Genomic DNA, 17,339 nt, shown 5'->3' on the forward strand with positions numbered 1-17,339 from the left:
GTCAGATAAAGGGTAGAAAGGAAAGTGGGAACAAACCCCAGAATCCAGCATCCAGTTATATTTGTAGCATCAGAAAGTTAATTAAGAGAAATATAGGGAATACTGAAAATTGGAGGTAAACTTTCATAGACAATCTCTCAGATAGGATGTCATTGTACTGCAGTATTGCTGTAGGAAATGCGCAGGAAATGATGAGCTGGTTGATTTAGAAAAACATGGAAAGACTTATATTTAGGAAGAAAGAGGCTATTCACCTTCAGAGAAACTGATGACAGGTGGAAATATGCATAGTATGGTCTTACATAGTATGGTCTTTACATGGTCTTATGTGTATAAGTATATATGTGTATATTTTTATCTCTCTCTCTATCTATCTCCGTGTTTATTTGTGGCCTTCTTTAGAGGAGAGAGGCAGGAAGGGAGAAAAAAAAATAGAATAAAAAGTACATAGCAGAGAACAAAAGAAAACCTACAAGGAAAAAAAGAAAAAGGTAGGTAGTTTTGAAAAAAATGAGTAGTATTTATTACATAGGTTATCTTTTTGTTTATTTTTAGTTTTCAACATTCATTTCCGCAGGATTTTGAGTTACAAATTTTCTCCTCATCTACCCCCTACCTACCACCCCAAAATAGCTAGCCTACTGAATACTCCTTCCCCCAATCTCCTCCCCCATACTGCCTCTGACTTTCTAGTAGGGCAAGATGGATTTCTGTACCCCAGTGCCTGTATATCTTATTTCCCAGTTGCATGTAAAAATAATAATAATAATAATAATAATAATAATGATTTTTTAACATTTGATTTTAAAACTTTGATTTCCAGCTTCTTTCTTCATCACCCACCCCTACCGGGAAGATAAGCCATTCAATATAGGTTGTATTAAGATAAGCAATACAATATAGGTGTAGTTACGCAAAACATTTCCATAGTAGATGGAAATTTCCCTCCATCCTATCCCACCCCCCACTTATTCTATTTTCTACTTTGACCCTGTCCCTTTTCAAAAGTATGTGCTTCTAACTACTCTCCCTCCCAATCTGCCTTCCCTTCTCCCCTCTAATCCCCTTACCCCCTACTTTCCTGTAGGGTTAGAAACCCAATTTAGTGCGTATGTTATTCCCTCCTTAAGCCAAATTCAATGAGAGTAAGGTTGACCCATTCCCTGTCTGTGTATACATGTACACACATATACATGTACTCACATATGTATTTATACACACATATACCCTCCTATATAAACATATATGTATGTATACATATATACATATATATTCCCTTCAACTCTCCTCATACTGAGGATAGTTTTTCCATGTAGGAATGTAAATAGTTCGACTTTAATGAGTTCCTTATGATTTCTTTTCCCTGTTTACCTTCTCATACTTCTCTTGCTTCTTGTAATTGAAAGTCAAATTTTCTATTCAACTCTGGTTTTTTCATCAAGAACACTTTAAAGTCCTCTATTTCATTGAATGATCATATTTTTCCCTGTAGCATTACCCAGATTTGCTCGGTAGGTGATTCTTGGTTTTAGTCCTAGCTCCTTTCACCTCCAGAATGTCATATTCCAAACCCTTCAATCCCTTAATGTAGAAGCTGCTAGATCTTGTGTTATCCTGATTATGTTTCCACAGTATTCAAATTGTTTCTTCCTGACTGCTTATAATATTTTCTCTTTGACATGGGAACTCTGGAATTTGGCTTTAATATTCCTAGGAGTTTTCTTTTTGGGATCTTTTTTTTTTAAGCAATTAGGGTTAAGTAACTTGCTCAAGCTTACATGGCCAGTTATTTCTGGGTGTGGTGCTAAGTATCTGAGCCTATTTAATAGTATCTTGATTTCTCATAAAGTCATTAGCTTTCATTTACTCCAATCTAATTCTGAAGGAATTATTCTCTTCAGTGAGCTTTTGAAATTCCTTTTCCATATGGCAAATTTGGCTTTTTAGGGCATTCTTCTCCTCATTGGCTTTTTGGGCCTCTTCTGCCATGTAAGTTAGTCTATTTTTTAAGGTATTATTTTCTTCAATCAGATTGTTGATTCACTTTTCATGATTTCCTTGCATCATTCTCATTTCTTTTCCCAATTTTTCCTGTACTTCTCTTACTTGATTTTCAAAATCCTTCTTGAGCTCCTGTGTGGCCTGTAACCAATTCATGTTTTTCTTGGAGGCTTTTGATGCAGGAGTTCTGACTTCATTGTCTTCCTATAATTCCATGCTTTGATCCTTTTTGTCCTCAAAAAAGGAATCTAAAGTTTGATTGCTCTTCTTGCTTTGCTTCCTCTGCTTGCTCATGTTGCCACTCAATTACTTGACTTTTGAGCTCTTTGCCACAGTAGAACTCTGCTTCCAGAGAGCAGAGCTTTGTCCCAAATCTCTGGGGTTTTGCAGCTGCCAGCTATTAGGAGGGTGCCCTCTCTGCAGCCCTCACAAACTCTGACCCACTAGCCACACACCCCAGGACCTCCACCCAAGACAACAGTCCAGATCCAAGCAGGTTAAAGGAAGAGCGATTACCCTCTGAATAGTCTCCTGGTCCCCCTACAATCTGTGGGCCAGGAACTCTGGAGGCAGCCATGATGGGCAGTAGCTGCAGTTTCTGCGACTCTGCCACCTCTCGCCCTGAGGATAGGGGCCAGACCCTTCCTTTCCAACTGTAATGGGAATGTAAATTTGTAAGATCTTCCCTGCCCCTAGGCTAAAGTGTACCTGGAGCCTGGGGTGGGAGGCCTGTTTTTCAGTAGATACTTCTTGATTGGCCAGTGAGTCAATAAAGTTGTTACATTCTCTGAGCCAGGAGAAGGCTATATAAGCCCTGATGTGTAGCTTTGTTTTGGGGGCTCACTTTGAGAAGTGTTCTGTGATTTGATCAGATGAAACTCTGGAAAGCCATTGTCCAGAGCCCCCCAGCTTTGAAACCCAGATGTTGTTTGGTATGGATGTAATGGTTGCACAGTTTGGAAAACTGTCTACTTGATCTGTTTTTCTGTCTTGATAATTCTGTCTGTATATTCTGAAGTTCGGGGTGCTGACCTTTTTCCCCTGAACTAGGTAAACGATATATGTTTGACTGATTAAAGTAAGCTTGTTAACCCATTTTGAGTTGCTTTCCTTTAACAAAGCAGATCCAAGAACCTGTGTTGGCAGTGACCCTGAGGACGCTTGGGGTGCTTGCTGCCACACCAACAGAGTTCCCAACTGGCCTTTTGCTCTTTGGCATTTATTGTTGAGAAGTCTGGAAACTGCCACAGCTGCTGGTGATTCACTCTCCTGAAGTCTGCTCTGGCTGCTGCTGGTCGGGCTACCCTGAGGCACACCACTCAGGTGGGACTGCATTCTGCTCCCAGTACACTGACATGGATCCTTCCTGTCAGCCTGCCAGGCTGCCTCCAGTGGGAGATTTGTTTCTCTCTGTCACTTTATGGGTTCTGTCTATATAAGTTTTCTTGAAATGAAAATTTATTGTTTTATATTGAATCCTCTCTTATGTTCTGCTGGGTACATGGTAATGTTCTTTTTTTTTTCTTTTCCTGTTTTGCATTTAAGTTTAAAATGAATTTTAAAGTTTAATAAAAAAGAAAAGAAAGTTAATTAAGAACCTATTGCAGTAAATCATTGAAACCAGAGAGCCAGGCAGGCTCAGGGAATGTGGAAGCTCAGGAGAACCCAGGCCTCAGATTGGATTCAGTTATACAGGGCAGTTTAAAAATCAATACAAAGGGGCAGCTAGATGATGCAGTGTATAGAGCACTGGAGTTAGGAGTCAGGAGGCTCTGGAGTCAGGAGGACCTGAGTTCAAATTTGGCCTCAGACACTTAACACTTACTAGCTGTATGACCTTGGGCAAGTCACTTAACCCCAATTGCCCTGCCTTCCCCCCTCCAAAAAAAAAGACAAAAAAATCAATACAGGGTGATAGATAGCCCTAGAGCCAAAGATGTGCTGCCTGGGACTAGTTAAAGGAAGGAAGCCCCAGATAACTGAAAGATCCAAAGGCCTGGAACCTTTATTCTCATATGTGGGCAGCCTGGGATCCCAAGTGTCAGAATGTTCCTGCCAGAATTAGAGCTTTCACAAGCAGGGAAGAAGCAGTGTAATAAATTGGGAAGAAAAATGCTGCACTGGTAAGCCATAGACCTAAGTTCTAACCCTCGCTCAAGTTTGCTGTGTGAACTTGGACAAATCATTTTTTACTTTTCTGGTTTGAAACTAGAAAACACTTTAGAGCATACTCCAGTTTCTTTGTTTATAAAATAAAAAATATTAGACTAGATAGCCATAAAGTGGAGGATCATAGATTTATAGGAGAGGACTTAGAGTTTATCTAATCCTAACCTCCTACTTTTACAGATGGGGAAACTGAGGCACAGAACAGTTAAGTGCCTTGCTCACAGTCACACAGCAAGTAAATGCCTGAGGCAAGAATTCAAAGCCAGTTCTTCCTGAGCCTAGGACCAGCACTCTATCCACTACACTCCAGCTCAAATTCTGTTTCTGAGTCACTGAGTTGTGTCCAATGCTTCATGACCCCATTTAAAAAATTTTTTTAAGTTAATTTATTTATTTTTAGTTTTCAGCATTCACTTCCATAAGTTTTAAATTTTCTCCCCCTCCCGCCTGTCCCCATCCCCAAGACAGCATGCAGTCTGATAGAGGCTACGTATACATTCCTATTAAACATATATTTTTTTCTTTTTTGCTTTTTGGAGGGTAATTGGGGTTAAGTGGCTTGCTCAAGGTCACACAACTAGCTTTTGTGTTGTGTCTGAGGCTAGATTTGAATTTGGGTCCTCCTGACTCCAGGGCCAGTGCTCTATTCACTGTACTACCTAGCCGCCCCTTATTAAACATATTTTCACATTAAGCATGACCCCATTTTTAATGGAGCTTTCTTGGCAAAGATACTGGAATGGTTTGTCATTTCCTTTTCTAGGGACGCCGTCTGACAGTTGAAGAAACTGAGTCCCATAGAGCTTAAGTGACTTGCCTAGGACCACACAGCTAGTGTCTGAGGTTAAATTTGAACTCAGGTTGCCCTGACTCCAGGCCCAGCTTTCTACTGCATCTCAGTTCCCACTATGCCTGTCCCCACATACTCGGAACCCAAGGCCAGCAGCCCAGCCTTCCTTGATCTTCTCTCCAAGCTGTGACTTGAGTGGTGGCAGCTGTGTTTATGTACATACCATAAACCTTGCCTTTTTAAAGGATCCCACGAATTGGATCCCACAAAGGACAAAGTCCAAGTGGTAGTATCCCAGGCTGGCCAGCGGGTGGTGGTGCTTGTCCAAAATAGCTACCTCTGTGTTCTCTAAGTGAGAAGGAGTAGGTTCTCAATATCCTGGGAACCTCAACCAGTGTGGTGCTGCTAGAAAGTGGAACAGTGAAGACCACAGGGAAGGCCCCTAAGGACAACTCAGGGGACAGTAGTAGACAGGTGAAGACAGAGCAATTATTTGAGATTCATTCCATGAGGCATAAATAACAATACTCTTAACTCCCCTTTACCCAGCAGTTTTTACAGTGGTAACAGACTATGTTCACCCTCATTTCTTTATTTGGTCTTTCTAAGTAACACTGAAAGTATGATCACCTTCACTTTACAGATGAAGAAAGAGGCTCTAAGGGCTTAAGGAATTTGCCAAGAGCCAAATTATTAAACATAATAATAGCTGGTATTTTTAGATGTCTTTAAGGTTTACAGAACACTTTACAAATATTAATGCTCATTTGATCCTCACAACACTCCTGGAGGGTATGTGTGTCACCTCATTTTATAGTTGAGGAAACTGAGGCAGGCAGAGGTTAGGTGACTTACTTTGGGTCACCACAGCTTGCCTGAGGCCAAATTTGAACTCTGGTCTGGTGCTCTGACCACTGCACCACCGAGATGCCTGTAAAAAAGGCCTGGGACTTCCTAAGAGCAGCTAAGTGGCTCAGTGGATAGAGTGCCAGCCTGGAGTCAGAAAGACTCATCTTCTTGAGTTCATATCTGACCTCAGACACTAGCTGTGTGGTCCTGGGCAAGTCACTTAATTCTGTTTGCCTCCGTTTCCTCATCTGTAAAAATGAGCTGGAGAAAGAAATGGCAAACCACTCTAGTATCTTTGCCAAGAAGGATCACAGAAAGTCAGACACCATGACAGAAAGACCGGACAACAACAAAAGGACTTCCTATATCATTGTATCTAGCTAAAGTTGGCAGGGATTTTTGCCCTTGTCTCCCCATAGCGGGATGAGGCTCAGAAAGTAAACTATGTGGTCACACAAGTAGCAAACAGAGAACCTCATTTGAATAAGTAAGTGGACAGCCTCATTCTAAAGCCCTTCTAATTGTAAATCTACTTTTCAGAGTAAGTCATTCTCTCAGTTCCTGTTCTCAGCAACCATTCCGGAAAGGCAGATCAGATATTATCAGCCGCTTTTTATATATGAGTAAACGGAAGCACAGAGAGGCTGAGTAAATTGCCTGGGGTCACACAGTAAATGAAGTGCAGGTTATCCCACAGGTGATGGGACCAGGGAGGTACTTGGTTGCTCTCTGGAGCAATGCCTGTACGAAGGAACATGGGGGAATATTTTAGAGACATTTGGAATAGTAGGGGGTAGTTTTGGGCAGGGGAGAAGTGGGGAGGAGATAGCATCTGTATGATTCAAATGACCTTCATCCCCGAATCCCTTCCACTTGAGGAGGGGGAGAAGAGCTCAGGGGCAGGGATGAGTCAGTAATGGATGAGGACCAGAGGAAACCATGAGATGTGCAAATAGATTGGGCCGGAAATGAGAAAGCCAGCAGCTTCTGACGGACATAGGTGTGATGAGTAAGAATCAAATCCTTGCATCTCCAGGCTGGCAGCTGGCGGTCTGTACCCTGCTGACATCAGTGTTTCCCCAGTAACGAGGGGCTCAGGGAAGGGAGCAAAGCCTCAGCCTGGGGCCTCTCGTAAAGGGGGATGGGGCAGGAAAGATAGTACAGAGGCGGACGAGGTCAGCACCCAGAGAAACAAATAGGTATTCCTCCTGTACAAGGGGGGGGGGGGGAGTGCGGTATTTAAGGGGGAAGGTTTTCTGGATCTTGAGCTCTGGAGTTGCCTTCAGAGAAAACCAATTCCCCTTAAGAAAAGAAAAGCCCACTCTAAAAAGAGGAAGATCAGGTCCTCTTCTTCCTTTGAGATGAATCCAGATGGACTGTGTTCATCTCATAGGATCACACATAATAGATATAGACCTAGAGAGTACCTTAGAAGCTACTGAATTCAACCCTCTTATTTTGCAGATGAAGAGACTAAGGCACAGGGGAGTTAAGATTTGCCAAAGGTCATGGGGATAACAAGTGCCTGAGGCAGGATTTGACCTAATTTCTTCTGACTTCAAGACCAGTGCCCTATTCAGGTTCTTTCCTCAGCCAGACAGGCCTCTGAGTAGGCTGCAATGAATGACTTTAGGGTTGTTATTCAAAGGCCACTCAGTCCCAAAACAGCTCTCCCCCACTGGCATTCCTTGGGGGCCTGAAATTCTTCCTATTGGTGTCATTGATTTGGGTTAAGCCTTTTTCTCCAGAAGACCCCTGTCAAGAGGTAGCTATTGCCAGGGAGAGAGAAGCAAATTCAGTCTTAAAATAAATGTTCAATAATTGGAAACAAAATTAGTTAAAAATTAAAGATACAATCACATGCACAAAATAGATTCGTTTAACAAATCACCATGGGACCTGGATACCTGGCAAAAAGAAATTGCAGAGGCTACTTGGGGACTGGGAGAGCTGAGTTTTCTTGGAATACCGTAGTTGGTAGCTGGGGAGGGGAGAGAGAAAAGAAAGCAAAGTCCTTTTTCACAGTGTTACTCCTCTGCCTGACCTACCTTATGGTGTAATGGAGGAAGGAGGGAGGGAAGAGGGGATGGATGGACGGATCACAGAATGTTTGAGCTGGAAGAGGGACCTTAATCTAACCCTTTCATTTAGTGTTGGGTTTTGTTTTTTTTTGAGGGGGAAAGGTAGGGCGGTTGGGGTGAAGTGACTTGCCCAAGGTCATGGCTAGTTTTTTTGTAAGTGTCTGAGGTCGGATTTGAACTCAGGTCCTCCTGACTCCAGGGCTGGTGCTCTATTCACTACACCACCTAGCCGCCCCCCTTTCATTTAGTTTTAAAAATTGTTTTTGTTAATACTTAGCAAATAATGTTTCAACATGCAGACTAGAAAGGATTGCATATGAAAGCATGAACTTCAATCATGTTCAATGGCTTGTTGGTTTTGTTTTTGTTTTTAAGTGAACTGCTACTCATTTCCCACCCAGCTGAACCCCTCTGGATTTCATTGTGTCCTTCAGGAGCCTCACTGCCCTACAAGATCACATTAATCTGGAACTCATACCTGCCTAGTACCCCCCTCCTTCTAGGACTCCTCCTTCCCTCTGTATAAGAGGGCGAAAGTCCGAGATCAAAGAGACCCTCTATTTTTGGAGGGCACCCAGGCCAGGCCTCTCTTCCATTTCCCATCCAGGTGCATTCCTCTGAAATTCATCATGCTCCCCTCACTAGTTTCTTTTTATATGCTGCCTTGCGCTAATGGGAAGATTGTGAGGCCCTCTGAAATTCCAGTGCCTCCCCTCTGTTATCCCCTATATATCCTGTGGTTCTGTATGTATTTGTTGGCATGTTGTCTCCCCTATTAGATTGTAAGGTCCTTGAGGGCGGGGCTTTTCTTTGTGTCCTTAGCACACAGAACAATGCCTGGTACATAGTAGGTACTTAATAAATGTGTTCATTGGCTGACTATTGACTGATTGACTAAATTCTGTTTCAACGGAGATAAAATCACTTAAGCCCTGTCATTATGTGCAGTGTTTAAAAATAAATATTAAATTCAACCCCGTAGTAACAAAAATATTCTGCTCGTCTTGTCCTTGTGTGTGTGTGTGTACACATTGCGTTGAGTAATCCCTTCATTTTACCAGTGAAACAAAGAGGCAGAGAAATGGATTCATCTGCTTGCCAGCTGGTGGCAGAACCACAGCTAAATTCCATGCCTTCTGACTACCTACCAGTCTGGCGCACCTTCTAGACTCAGGCCAACGGGGAGGAGCCTGGAAGTGGCACCCGTGTTTGCTCAGTGAATGTTTGAGCATGCTTTTAATTGTACTGGAGAGGTGATCTCCAAAGCCCCTTCCAATGCTGCACCAGAGGCCTCTGGGCAGGTGCTTCGGAGGCTTGCCAGAGTGCAGGTGGACTTCATGGCCCCAGCAGTCCTGCTCCCCAAGCTAGAAAGCCATTTCTCTGTGGGGCTTTACAGACCTGGAGACTGACTGAAAAGTTAACGAAAACCTTGGCCTAATGTCAACTAGCAGCCCTATCCACCCTAGGCAAGAATATATCCAATCTTGCCTTGACCAACAAGATGAGCATTTAAAAAGTAACTCTATAACCAACCTCAGCCTCCTCCCTCATATTTGCAGTTCTTCCTTTTATCAAACCTAAATCTATCCTTCTTGTAATCTGTGCTGATGCCTTTTCCTCATGGAAATGGAGGTTGTCTGGTCACCACTCTCAGATAATTACTGTGTGACCTTTCCTCCTGAATTTTATCCTTCACACTATCTTTTAGAAGCCTATCATTCAAGGCTCCTGTATCAGTGGGAATTCATTTGCCTCCACCACCCTCTTTCCTAACCAACTTAATTTATCATTGCTTTCCATCTTGTCCAAGGTCACAGTTGAAGATAGTCTTTAGACTTCGAACCAGCCATACTTGTTTCTTTGTCATTCCCTTCAGTGTCTCTCCCCTCCCTCCCTACCTGGAGTGTCTTCTTGACTTACTCATCTATTCATATCCATTGATGTCTTTAAAATCTATCTTGACGCTCCTCTGGGATGCCCTTGCTGACTAAACATCCCACATTCAGTTCATCCTTATTTTAGTCCTGTCTGACTCTTTGTGACCCCTTTTTGGGGTTTCCTTGGCAAAGATACGGGAGTGCTTTGCCATTTCCTTCTCCAGCTCATTTTATAGATGAGGAAACTGAGGAAAATAGAAGTAAGTCACTGCTCAGGGTCAACCAATTAGTGTCTGAGGCTGGATTTGAACTCAGGTCTTCCTGACTCAAGGCTTGGTATTATATTCACTTCACCACCAAGTTGCCAAATATCCCACATAGTATTTGTGTATGTAGCTTGTGCTGGAGTGTTTCTGACATGCTCATATTCCCTATTCATTTTAAAATTTTAGAGGGGAGGGAGATGTCTTGTCTTACCATGCAGACCCTGACCTTACTCCCAAATGAATACTCTACAACATACAACCCCAAAAACCAGTTAACTAAAACAACATTAAGGAATAATTGGGAAAAAAAAAGAATAATTGGGACTAAATATGCCTGGAGCAACCGTTCTTCTTTCTTCAACACCCCTTTTGATAATATTGATTGCTAGCATTTAAATAGTGCTTTTTTTTTGAGGGGTGGGGCAGGGCAATTGGGGTTAAGTGACTTGCTTAAGGTCACACAGCTAGTAAGTGTTAAGTGCCTGAGGTTGATTTGAACTCAGGTCCTCCTGACTCCAGGGCCAGTGCTCTATTTACTGGGCCATCTAAGCATCCCCAAATAGTTCTTTAAGGTTTACAAAGTGCTTTATAAACATAATTTCCTTTGATCATTGCAATGATCTTGGAGATAGGAGCTATTATTTTACAAAATTTTTTGTTTCATTTGTTTTTAGTTGTCTGTTTCTTCATGACCCCCATTTGAGATTTTCTTGGCAAAGATACTGGTAGAGTGGTTTGTCATTTCCTTCTCAAGCTCATTTTACAAATGAGGGCAAACAGGGTTATATGACTTGCCCAGGGTCACACAGCTAGTAAGTTTCTGAGGTCATATTTGAACTCAGGTCTAATTTAGGCCTGGCATTCTATCCACTGTACCATCTAGCCACCCCTGACTCCTAAACCTGTGCTTTTTTTCTGTAATACTACATGGTCTCTCTAGTTTTTCCTTTTTCTTTGTTTTTTTGCTATTATAAATAGTGCTGCTATGAATTTTTTGGTGGTCTTGTTGTCATAAGATCTTTGGGGTATAAACCCAAAAGATGGCAGAGTACCACATTTCCCCTCATTTAACTAACTATGCCTATCTTTGAGAGTTGCCAAGGACACTAAAAATTAAAGTAACTTGCCCAACCAAGTTCCCTTAACTAGTATGTCAGAATCTGGATACAAATCTAGGTTTTCTGAACTCTTCAGAACTGTCCAGGGGTGGGGAACCTGTGACCTTGAGGTCACATGTGGCCTTCTAGGTCCTTGGGTGTTGCCTTTTGACTGACTCCAAGTTTTACAGAACAAATCCTTTTATTACAGGGATTTGTTCTGTGATGTTTTAATTCAGAGGGCTGCACTTGAGGACCTAGAGAGCCACATGTTGATGAGGTATGGAGTCTGGGAGCCCCCTCTGAGCTCTCCATGAGTCCTTGAGGCACAGGCTCTGGGAACCTCCCTTGGACTCTTGATTAAATCATCCCATTTGATGAGGCAATAAGCCTTACATGGTGGCTGAGCCCAAGCCTCTGTTACTAGACTTCCCACCTTTGAGTCTATCAAAATATCAATCCACCCTTGAACTGGCCTAGCCCACCATTGTCAGTAGTCTCCAGCTACTTCCCACCCTTAATCACTCATTGACCTCATTAACTCCTCCTAAAGACCCTCCCCAAACAACTCTAGACCACCCCTAGATTCCTCCCACAACCTTCTGTACATAAGACCCCATCTCACACCATAGAATGCCAGAGAATAGTGAGAAGGCAGTAGAATTTTCTGGCACAGACTTACTCTGTGTCTAATGTGAGCGAACTTTTGATAAATTAATTTCATGAGATAATACAATAACTATCATTTATATAGGGCCTACTACGTGCCAGATACTGAGTTGTTTTGCAAATATCATCTCATTTGATCCTTAATCCTAAGAGGTTGGTGCTATTCTTACCCCCATCTTACACATGAGAAAACTTAAGTAGACAGCAGTTTAATGACATGCCTAGGATCACATAGCTAGTTGTCTGAGGCTGGATTTGAACTAGTCTTTCTGACTCCAGGACCAGCGCTCTCTTCATGCCACCACCTAGGTGTTTCTAGTAATAGTAAGAAGTAACATTTATATAGTTAACTGTGTACAAAGCACTGTGCTGAGTGCTTTACGGTTATCTCATTTGGTCCTCACAACAACCCTGGGAGGTAGGTGCTAATATTACTTCTAGCTTACAAATGGGGAAACCGAGGCAAGCCAGATTTGAACTCAGGTCTTCCTAACTCCAGGACTGGAGCTCTATCTACTACATCATCTAACTGCCTCTAGTTAGTAGTAGCCAGAAAAATTCACTTGCTGGTGGACAACCCTATAGTTATGACTCTCTGGATTTAGCAAGTTTGATCCTCAGAATGCAGAGACAGTTCTGTCATTCAACAAACCATGTGCCTTGAAGCTTCTCTTTCTAGGCTTGGCATGAACACTGTTGGTATGGCCTCAGAGAACTGTCACCTCCATTCCACAACCAGTGGAGGAGAGCTTCAAAACTTAGTAGATCCCACTGAATGCTTACTGTAACTTGTTCCAGAAGAGGTGGGACAAGGGGACTTTGGGTGGGAAACATTGCATATCCTGTGTCCCTGAATGATTTTGCCAGACTAATTTTTAATTACTTTTTTTCATTTGTTGTTACAAGGCATAGCCTGCTGCGCAAAGGAGTACAGAGGAAGATGTGCAGAAATGGTAATAAGAAGCCAAAAGCTACTAAAGAATGTAAAAAGAAAATTGCTCACTCTACATTTTTAATTCTTGTTGGATTTGAAATAAGGAAGACCTGCATTCTAATAGATAACTACTAGTTGTGAGATTATGTGTGTTATAGGATGTCATTTCCCCCTCCCCGTGCCTCAGTCTCATTTTAAAAGAGGCATAATACTTTTACCACTATGTAATATGTATTTTTTAAAGTACATACTGTATGAGTCAGTTAAATGGAGCAGTGGACAGAAGGCTAAACATGAAGTCATTAAGACTCAAGTTCAAATTTGGTCTTGCTTAATTAGCAGTGATCCTTTGTCACTTAACCAGTCTACCTCAGTTTCCTCGACTGTAAAATGGAGATAATAGCACTTAATTCATGAGATCATTGTGAAGATCAAATGAGATTTTTATAAAGCGGTTAGCTCAGTGCCTGGCACACAGTAGGTATTTAATAAGTTCTCTCCCTTACACTCAAATGAGACAATGTATACCCATTACTTTGCAAATCTTTAAAGACTATATAAATGTCAACAAGCATCATTATCTTTAGATGAATATATGTACCAAGCTGTAAACTCCTGAACTTTGTTGGGAGGGACACCATCCTTAGTTTCAGAAGCCAGACAATTGTTTAGCTGTATAATATGGACCTCGGTCAGCTCAAGGTTGCAGAAAGTGGGGGTCTCAAGAATGTTACCCTGAGGTGAACTTTGGTATATACAGTACTAGGTGGGAATGGCTTGGATGGGACCCTGCCATCCCGCCAGAGGTTCATTTAATTCCAAACACCACAACACTTCACTTTCCATTTTAAAAATTTATTACATCAAAAACAAATAAACAAATACAACCAAACCTAATACCCAAAGATATAAGAAGATAATAATTCAGGCTTTCTTGTCTAACCCAGGAAAAAAAAATCTGAAAACATTTTAAAAAACAAAAGAAATAGAAATGCCAGCTTCAAAAATATTTGTCCAAAAAAGTAAGGCATCCACTTTACAAAAAACCTGACAATACAAGTAGAGGAACAGGTTAACAGAGGGTCAATAGGAAGGGGTTGACCCCCTCCCCTGCACCTTGACTGCTCTCTCTTAGCAAAATCTGGGCCTTGATTAATCATAGGAGGCAGTGGGGTAGAGATGGTAATCTTAAGGCAGGCTAGGGGTTAAAATCAGGAGAAATGGGATTGTCCTTGGAATTCCACTCCAGTCAGTCCTTAGCGTGAACTGAGATTTGAAGAAAGGTGCCAGAAGGAATACCAGGAAAAGGAAGATTTCCTAGCTCCAGAATTAACAGATCTCAGAAAGCTTTGTGGGGATCCAGTTTTCAAGGACACACCATCTCTTGACCACACAGGTATGGTTGAAGAGGTTAATTAGTCTTATGACAAAGGACCAACATCATATTTCTGTGAAACACATGGAAAACCAATTAAGAGACATTTAGTATATCTGTCTCAAGATATAGGGAGGGGCCTAATCTAATTATCTTGGTTAACCAGATAGAGGAACTCCTTTCTTCCCTAGTGAGGGAGAAGGAAGTAGGATAGTTATTAGACAGGCTTTTTCTGATCTCTCTAAGCTAACTTCCATCCTCCCTCATAAAAGTCCTCTTTGTCTCTATGTCCTATCTTTGGGAATAAGTCCTGAAGGGAGGGACTGTTTGGATTGAAGGGGAGATGCTGTTTATATTGGAGTGTGCTTATAGGGGAAGGGAATCTAGAAGGTTGCTTGGAAAGAGGGAGATAGATGGCACTGGCCCTCACCTCAGGACATATTCTAAACCTCCCCCAGCCCTACCTCTCAGATGCTCATATCTGAGATTGTAGAATGAGATCCCCTGTAAGAAGTGGGTAACTCCAGCAGGGAAGGATGTCCTAAGAGAGAAAAATGGGAAGATTCATGCTTTGATCCTGGTATGGCAGATGATGGAAGAAGTTGGCCTAGCTCTGATTCCAAGCTGGGGACTTGGGTAGCTCAGAGTGTTCCCCTAGGGAGAGGCCCTACCCCAGGGAAGAGAGAGATAGTCTAATTGTGCAAAAAATGGCAGCGCTGAGAGGTGGAGGGTGGAGGTGGGGAGATCCTGGGGGACAGAGAAGGGTAAATAACAGTGATAATTACCAATCATCTCCTTCCCACTAAGGGTAGCCCCAAGGTGGAGAGATGAGCTGTTAAATCCTGTTGCTAGCAAAGAAAAAGCAACCTCTGTGAAACCAACCATGAAACAAGCCTCTCGGGGTTCAGAAAGCTTTGGCACCAAAATGAGGGTCAGGATACAGGGAAGGGTATAGAGCTGCTGTAATCTAGGTCTTTCCAAATCTGTTCCACAGGCTTAGGGAGTGCTTGAATGTCTGTGTAGGGGCTGGGGGGGAGGGGAGAGGTAGGGGAAGAAGAGGCAGTGCTCATCCTTTGTTGGTCCTTAACCCTAAAGGGAATTTGTACATATCTAGCAAGGAGCCTCAAATGAGACAAGACCAAGTGTGTTGGGAGGGGGGGAGCACCTGTGTCCTTCCTTTTCTGAGATTCCTGTACCCTGTGACAGGCTCACAAGCCATACTGCCACCAATCCCCCTTCCCTCAGAGACCTCTGGCTTCCATGTCTGAGTTGTTCCTCCTTCCCCAACATAGGCTTGGAAAGGGTAAAGAGGGCAATACCAAGCTTGTTTGGACTCCTGAGGATGCTGCTCCGCTCCAGGGGTTTATGCAGGCTTGCTGGTACCAAGATTTATCCCTGGATGGTCCTCACTCCTAAAGTTGGGATTTGTGTAGGAGGGGTCCCTTGGCTAGATTCCCACTCCCTTAAATGTCTGAGGAGGGGGCTCCCCTCCCTAGGAACAGCAGCACTGGGGAATGAATGGCACTCCTACATAGACCCTAGTGGTCTGTGGCTGGTTCTTTGGGTACAAATTAAATTATCTTTATTCATCATCTCCCTCCCCTACCTCTCTGACTGCTCCTGCCTGAGAAGAACAGTTTTGGGGGGAGGGTAAAAAAGGAGGTTGAATGAAGGAGGAGTTGAAGGGGAATCGAAGGTCATAGAAAAGCCACTCAGAATCAGGGTCGGGATGAATCAGCTGAGTCTGGCCCACCAGGGGCAGTGGCCTTGTAGATGGGCTGCGTCTGTTCTTTCATGTCATCAAGAGATTCCTCCTCTTTAGATGGGCTCTCATCCACCTGGGGATACACGACCACACACAGCTTCTGGCTCACCAAGGTCAGGGATGCTGAGAAGGTAGAAAAAAAATTCAGGAAGAAGATCAGCTTCTGGGATTGAACTGCTCACTGTGGAGGATAAGATGGGATTGACTTCCTATCGTAATTCCAGTAAGGACTCTTATGGAGAACATCCCATAAGCCCCACCCACCTGCACCTTAAGACCAAAATGGCCAGATTCCTTTATCCATGGCCTGTTCTCCTTAAGAAAACTAACACTCTAGCCCTAGTCCCACCAATCACGGCCCAATAGGCATTTTGTTCTCCTCAGTGTTCCCCCAAAAGGTGGCATTCCCCCACTTTAGGACCATTCCTATAGGGAGCTGACTGATTTTTTTCTTTGGGAGGCAATCAGTGTTAAGTGACTTGCCCAGAGTCTGAGGTCAAATTTGAACTCAGGTCCTCCTGATTCCAGGGCCAGTGCTCTATCTGCTATGCTGCCCCTGCTTTTTTTCTTTAACTTCTGAGGTAACATTTCCTATCAGTCATCCATTTTTTTTTTTTGCTTTTTGGAGGGCAATTGGGGTTAAGTAACTTGCCCAAGGTTACATGGCTAGTATTTTTGTGTGGGTGTTAAGTGTGTGAGGCCGGAACCAAACTCGGGGTCCTCCTGACTCCGGGGCAGTGCTCCACTCACTGAGCCACCTAGCCGCCCCGCAGTCATGCATTTTTTTTGGCATTATAATTATCTATGTGCCTGGGTATACAAGCATAAAGAACAAAGCATTACTTATTTAAAAGGATCTTAAATGCCAAGGTTATTGGTTATTAATTGGTCACATGATTATAAATTACAAAGCAGGTGCTGATCTGAATTGGTAAAAAGAATCTTCTCCCTGGGAGTTCCCTATACTAATAATAAAGTGCTGTGGAAGAGAGGGCAGGGAAGGTTGTTGTTCAGTCGTGTCCAACTCGTTGACTCCATTTGGGATTTTTGGGGCAGAAATATTGGAGTCCTTTGCCATTTCCTTCCCCAGCTTATTTTACAGGTAAAGAAACTGAGGCAATTAGGGTTAAGTGACTTGCTCACCTAGAAATTATCTGAGGTCACATTTGAACTCAGGACAGTGAGTCTTCCCTGAGTCAAGGTCTACCACTCTATCCACTGCGCCACCTGTCTGCCCCTATTAATAGATTAGATGACTATAAATTACAAAGCAGGTGCTGATCTGAATTTGTAAAAGGGAGTTTTTCTACTGGGAGTTAGTTCCCAATTACTAATAAAGTCCTGTGAAAGAGTGGATATTGGAGTGGCTAGGTGGCACAGTGAATAGAGCACTGGCCCTGAGTTCAAATCCGGCCTTCAGACACTTAACATTTAAGCAGCTGTGTGACCTTGGGCAAATCACTTAA

The 17,339-nt window shown here is 42.9% G+C and overlaps 1 protein-coding gene across 1 annotated transcript in view; it reads right to left on the reverse strand.

The window, feature by feature from the left end:
* Positions 1–13,572: 13,572 nt before the first annotated feature.
* Positions 13,573–17,339, reverse strand: part of SLC7A8 (solute carrier family 7 member 8) — an 82,493-nt gene continuing 78,726 nt past the window's right edge. Inside the window, exon 11 of the mRNA XM_069097837.1 lies at positions 13,573–15,996. Coding sequence (XP_068953938.1) covers positions 15,827–15,996 — 170 coding nt within the window. The 3' untranslated portion in view covers positions 13,573–15,826. The remainder of the gene's footprint in view (positions 15,997–17,339) is intronic.

This window comes from Petaurus breviceps, unplaced genomic scaffold (assembly GCF_028583685.1).
Source record: "Petaurus breviceps papuanus isolate PSGF00001 unplaced genomic scaffold, PetGlider_PUasm1.0 37, whole genome shotgun sequence".
Classification (NCBI taxonomy): Eukaryota; Metazoa; Chordata; class Mammalia; order Diprotodontia; family Petauridae; genus Petaurus; species Petaurus breviceps.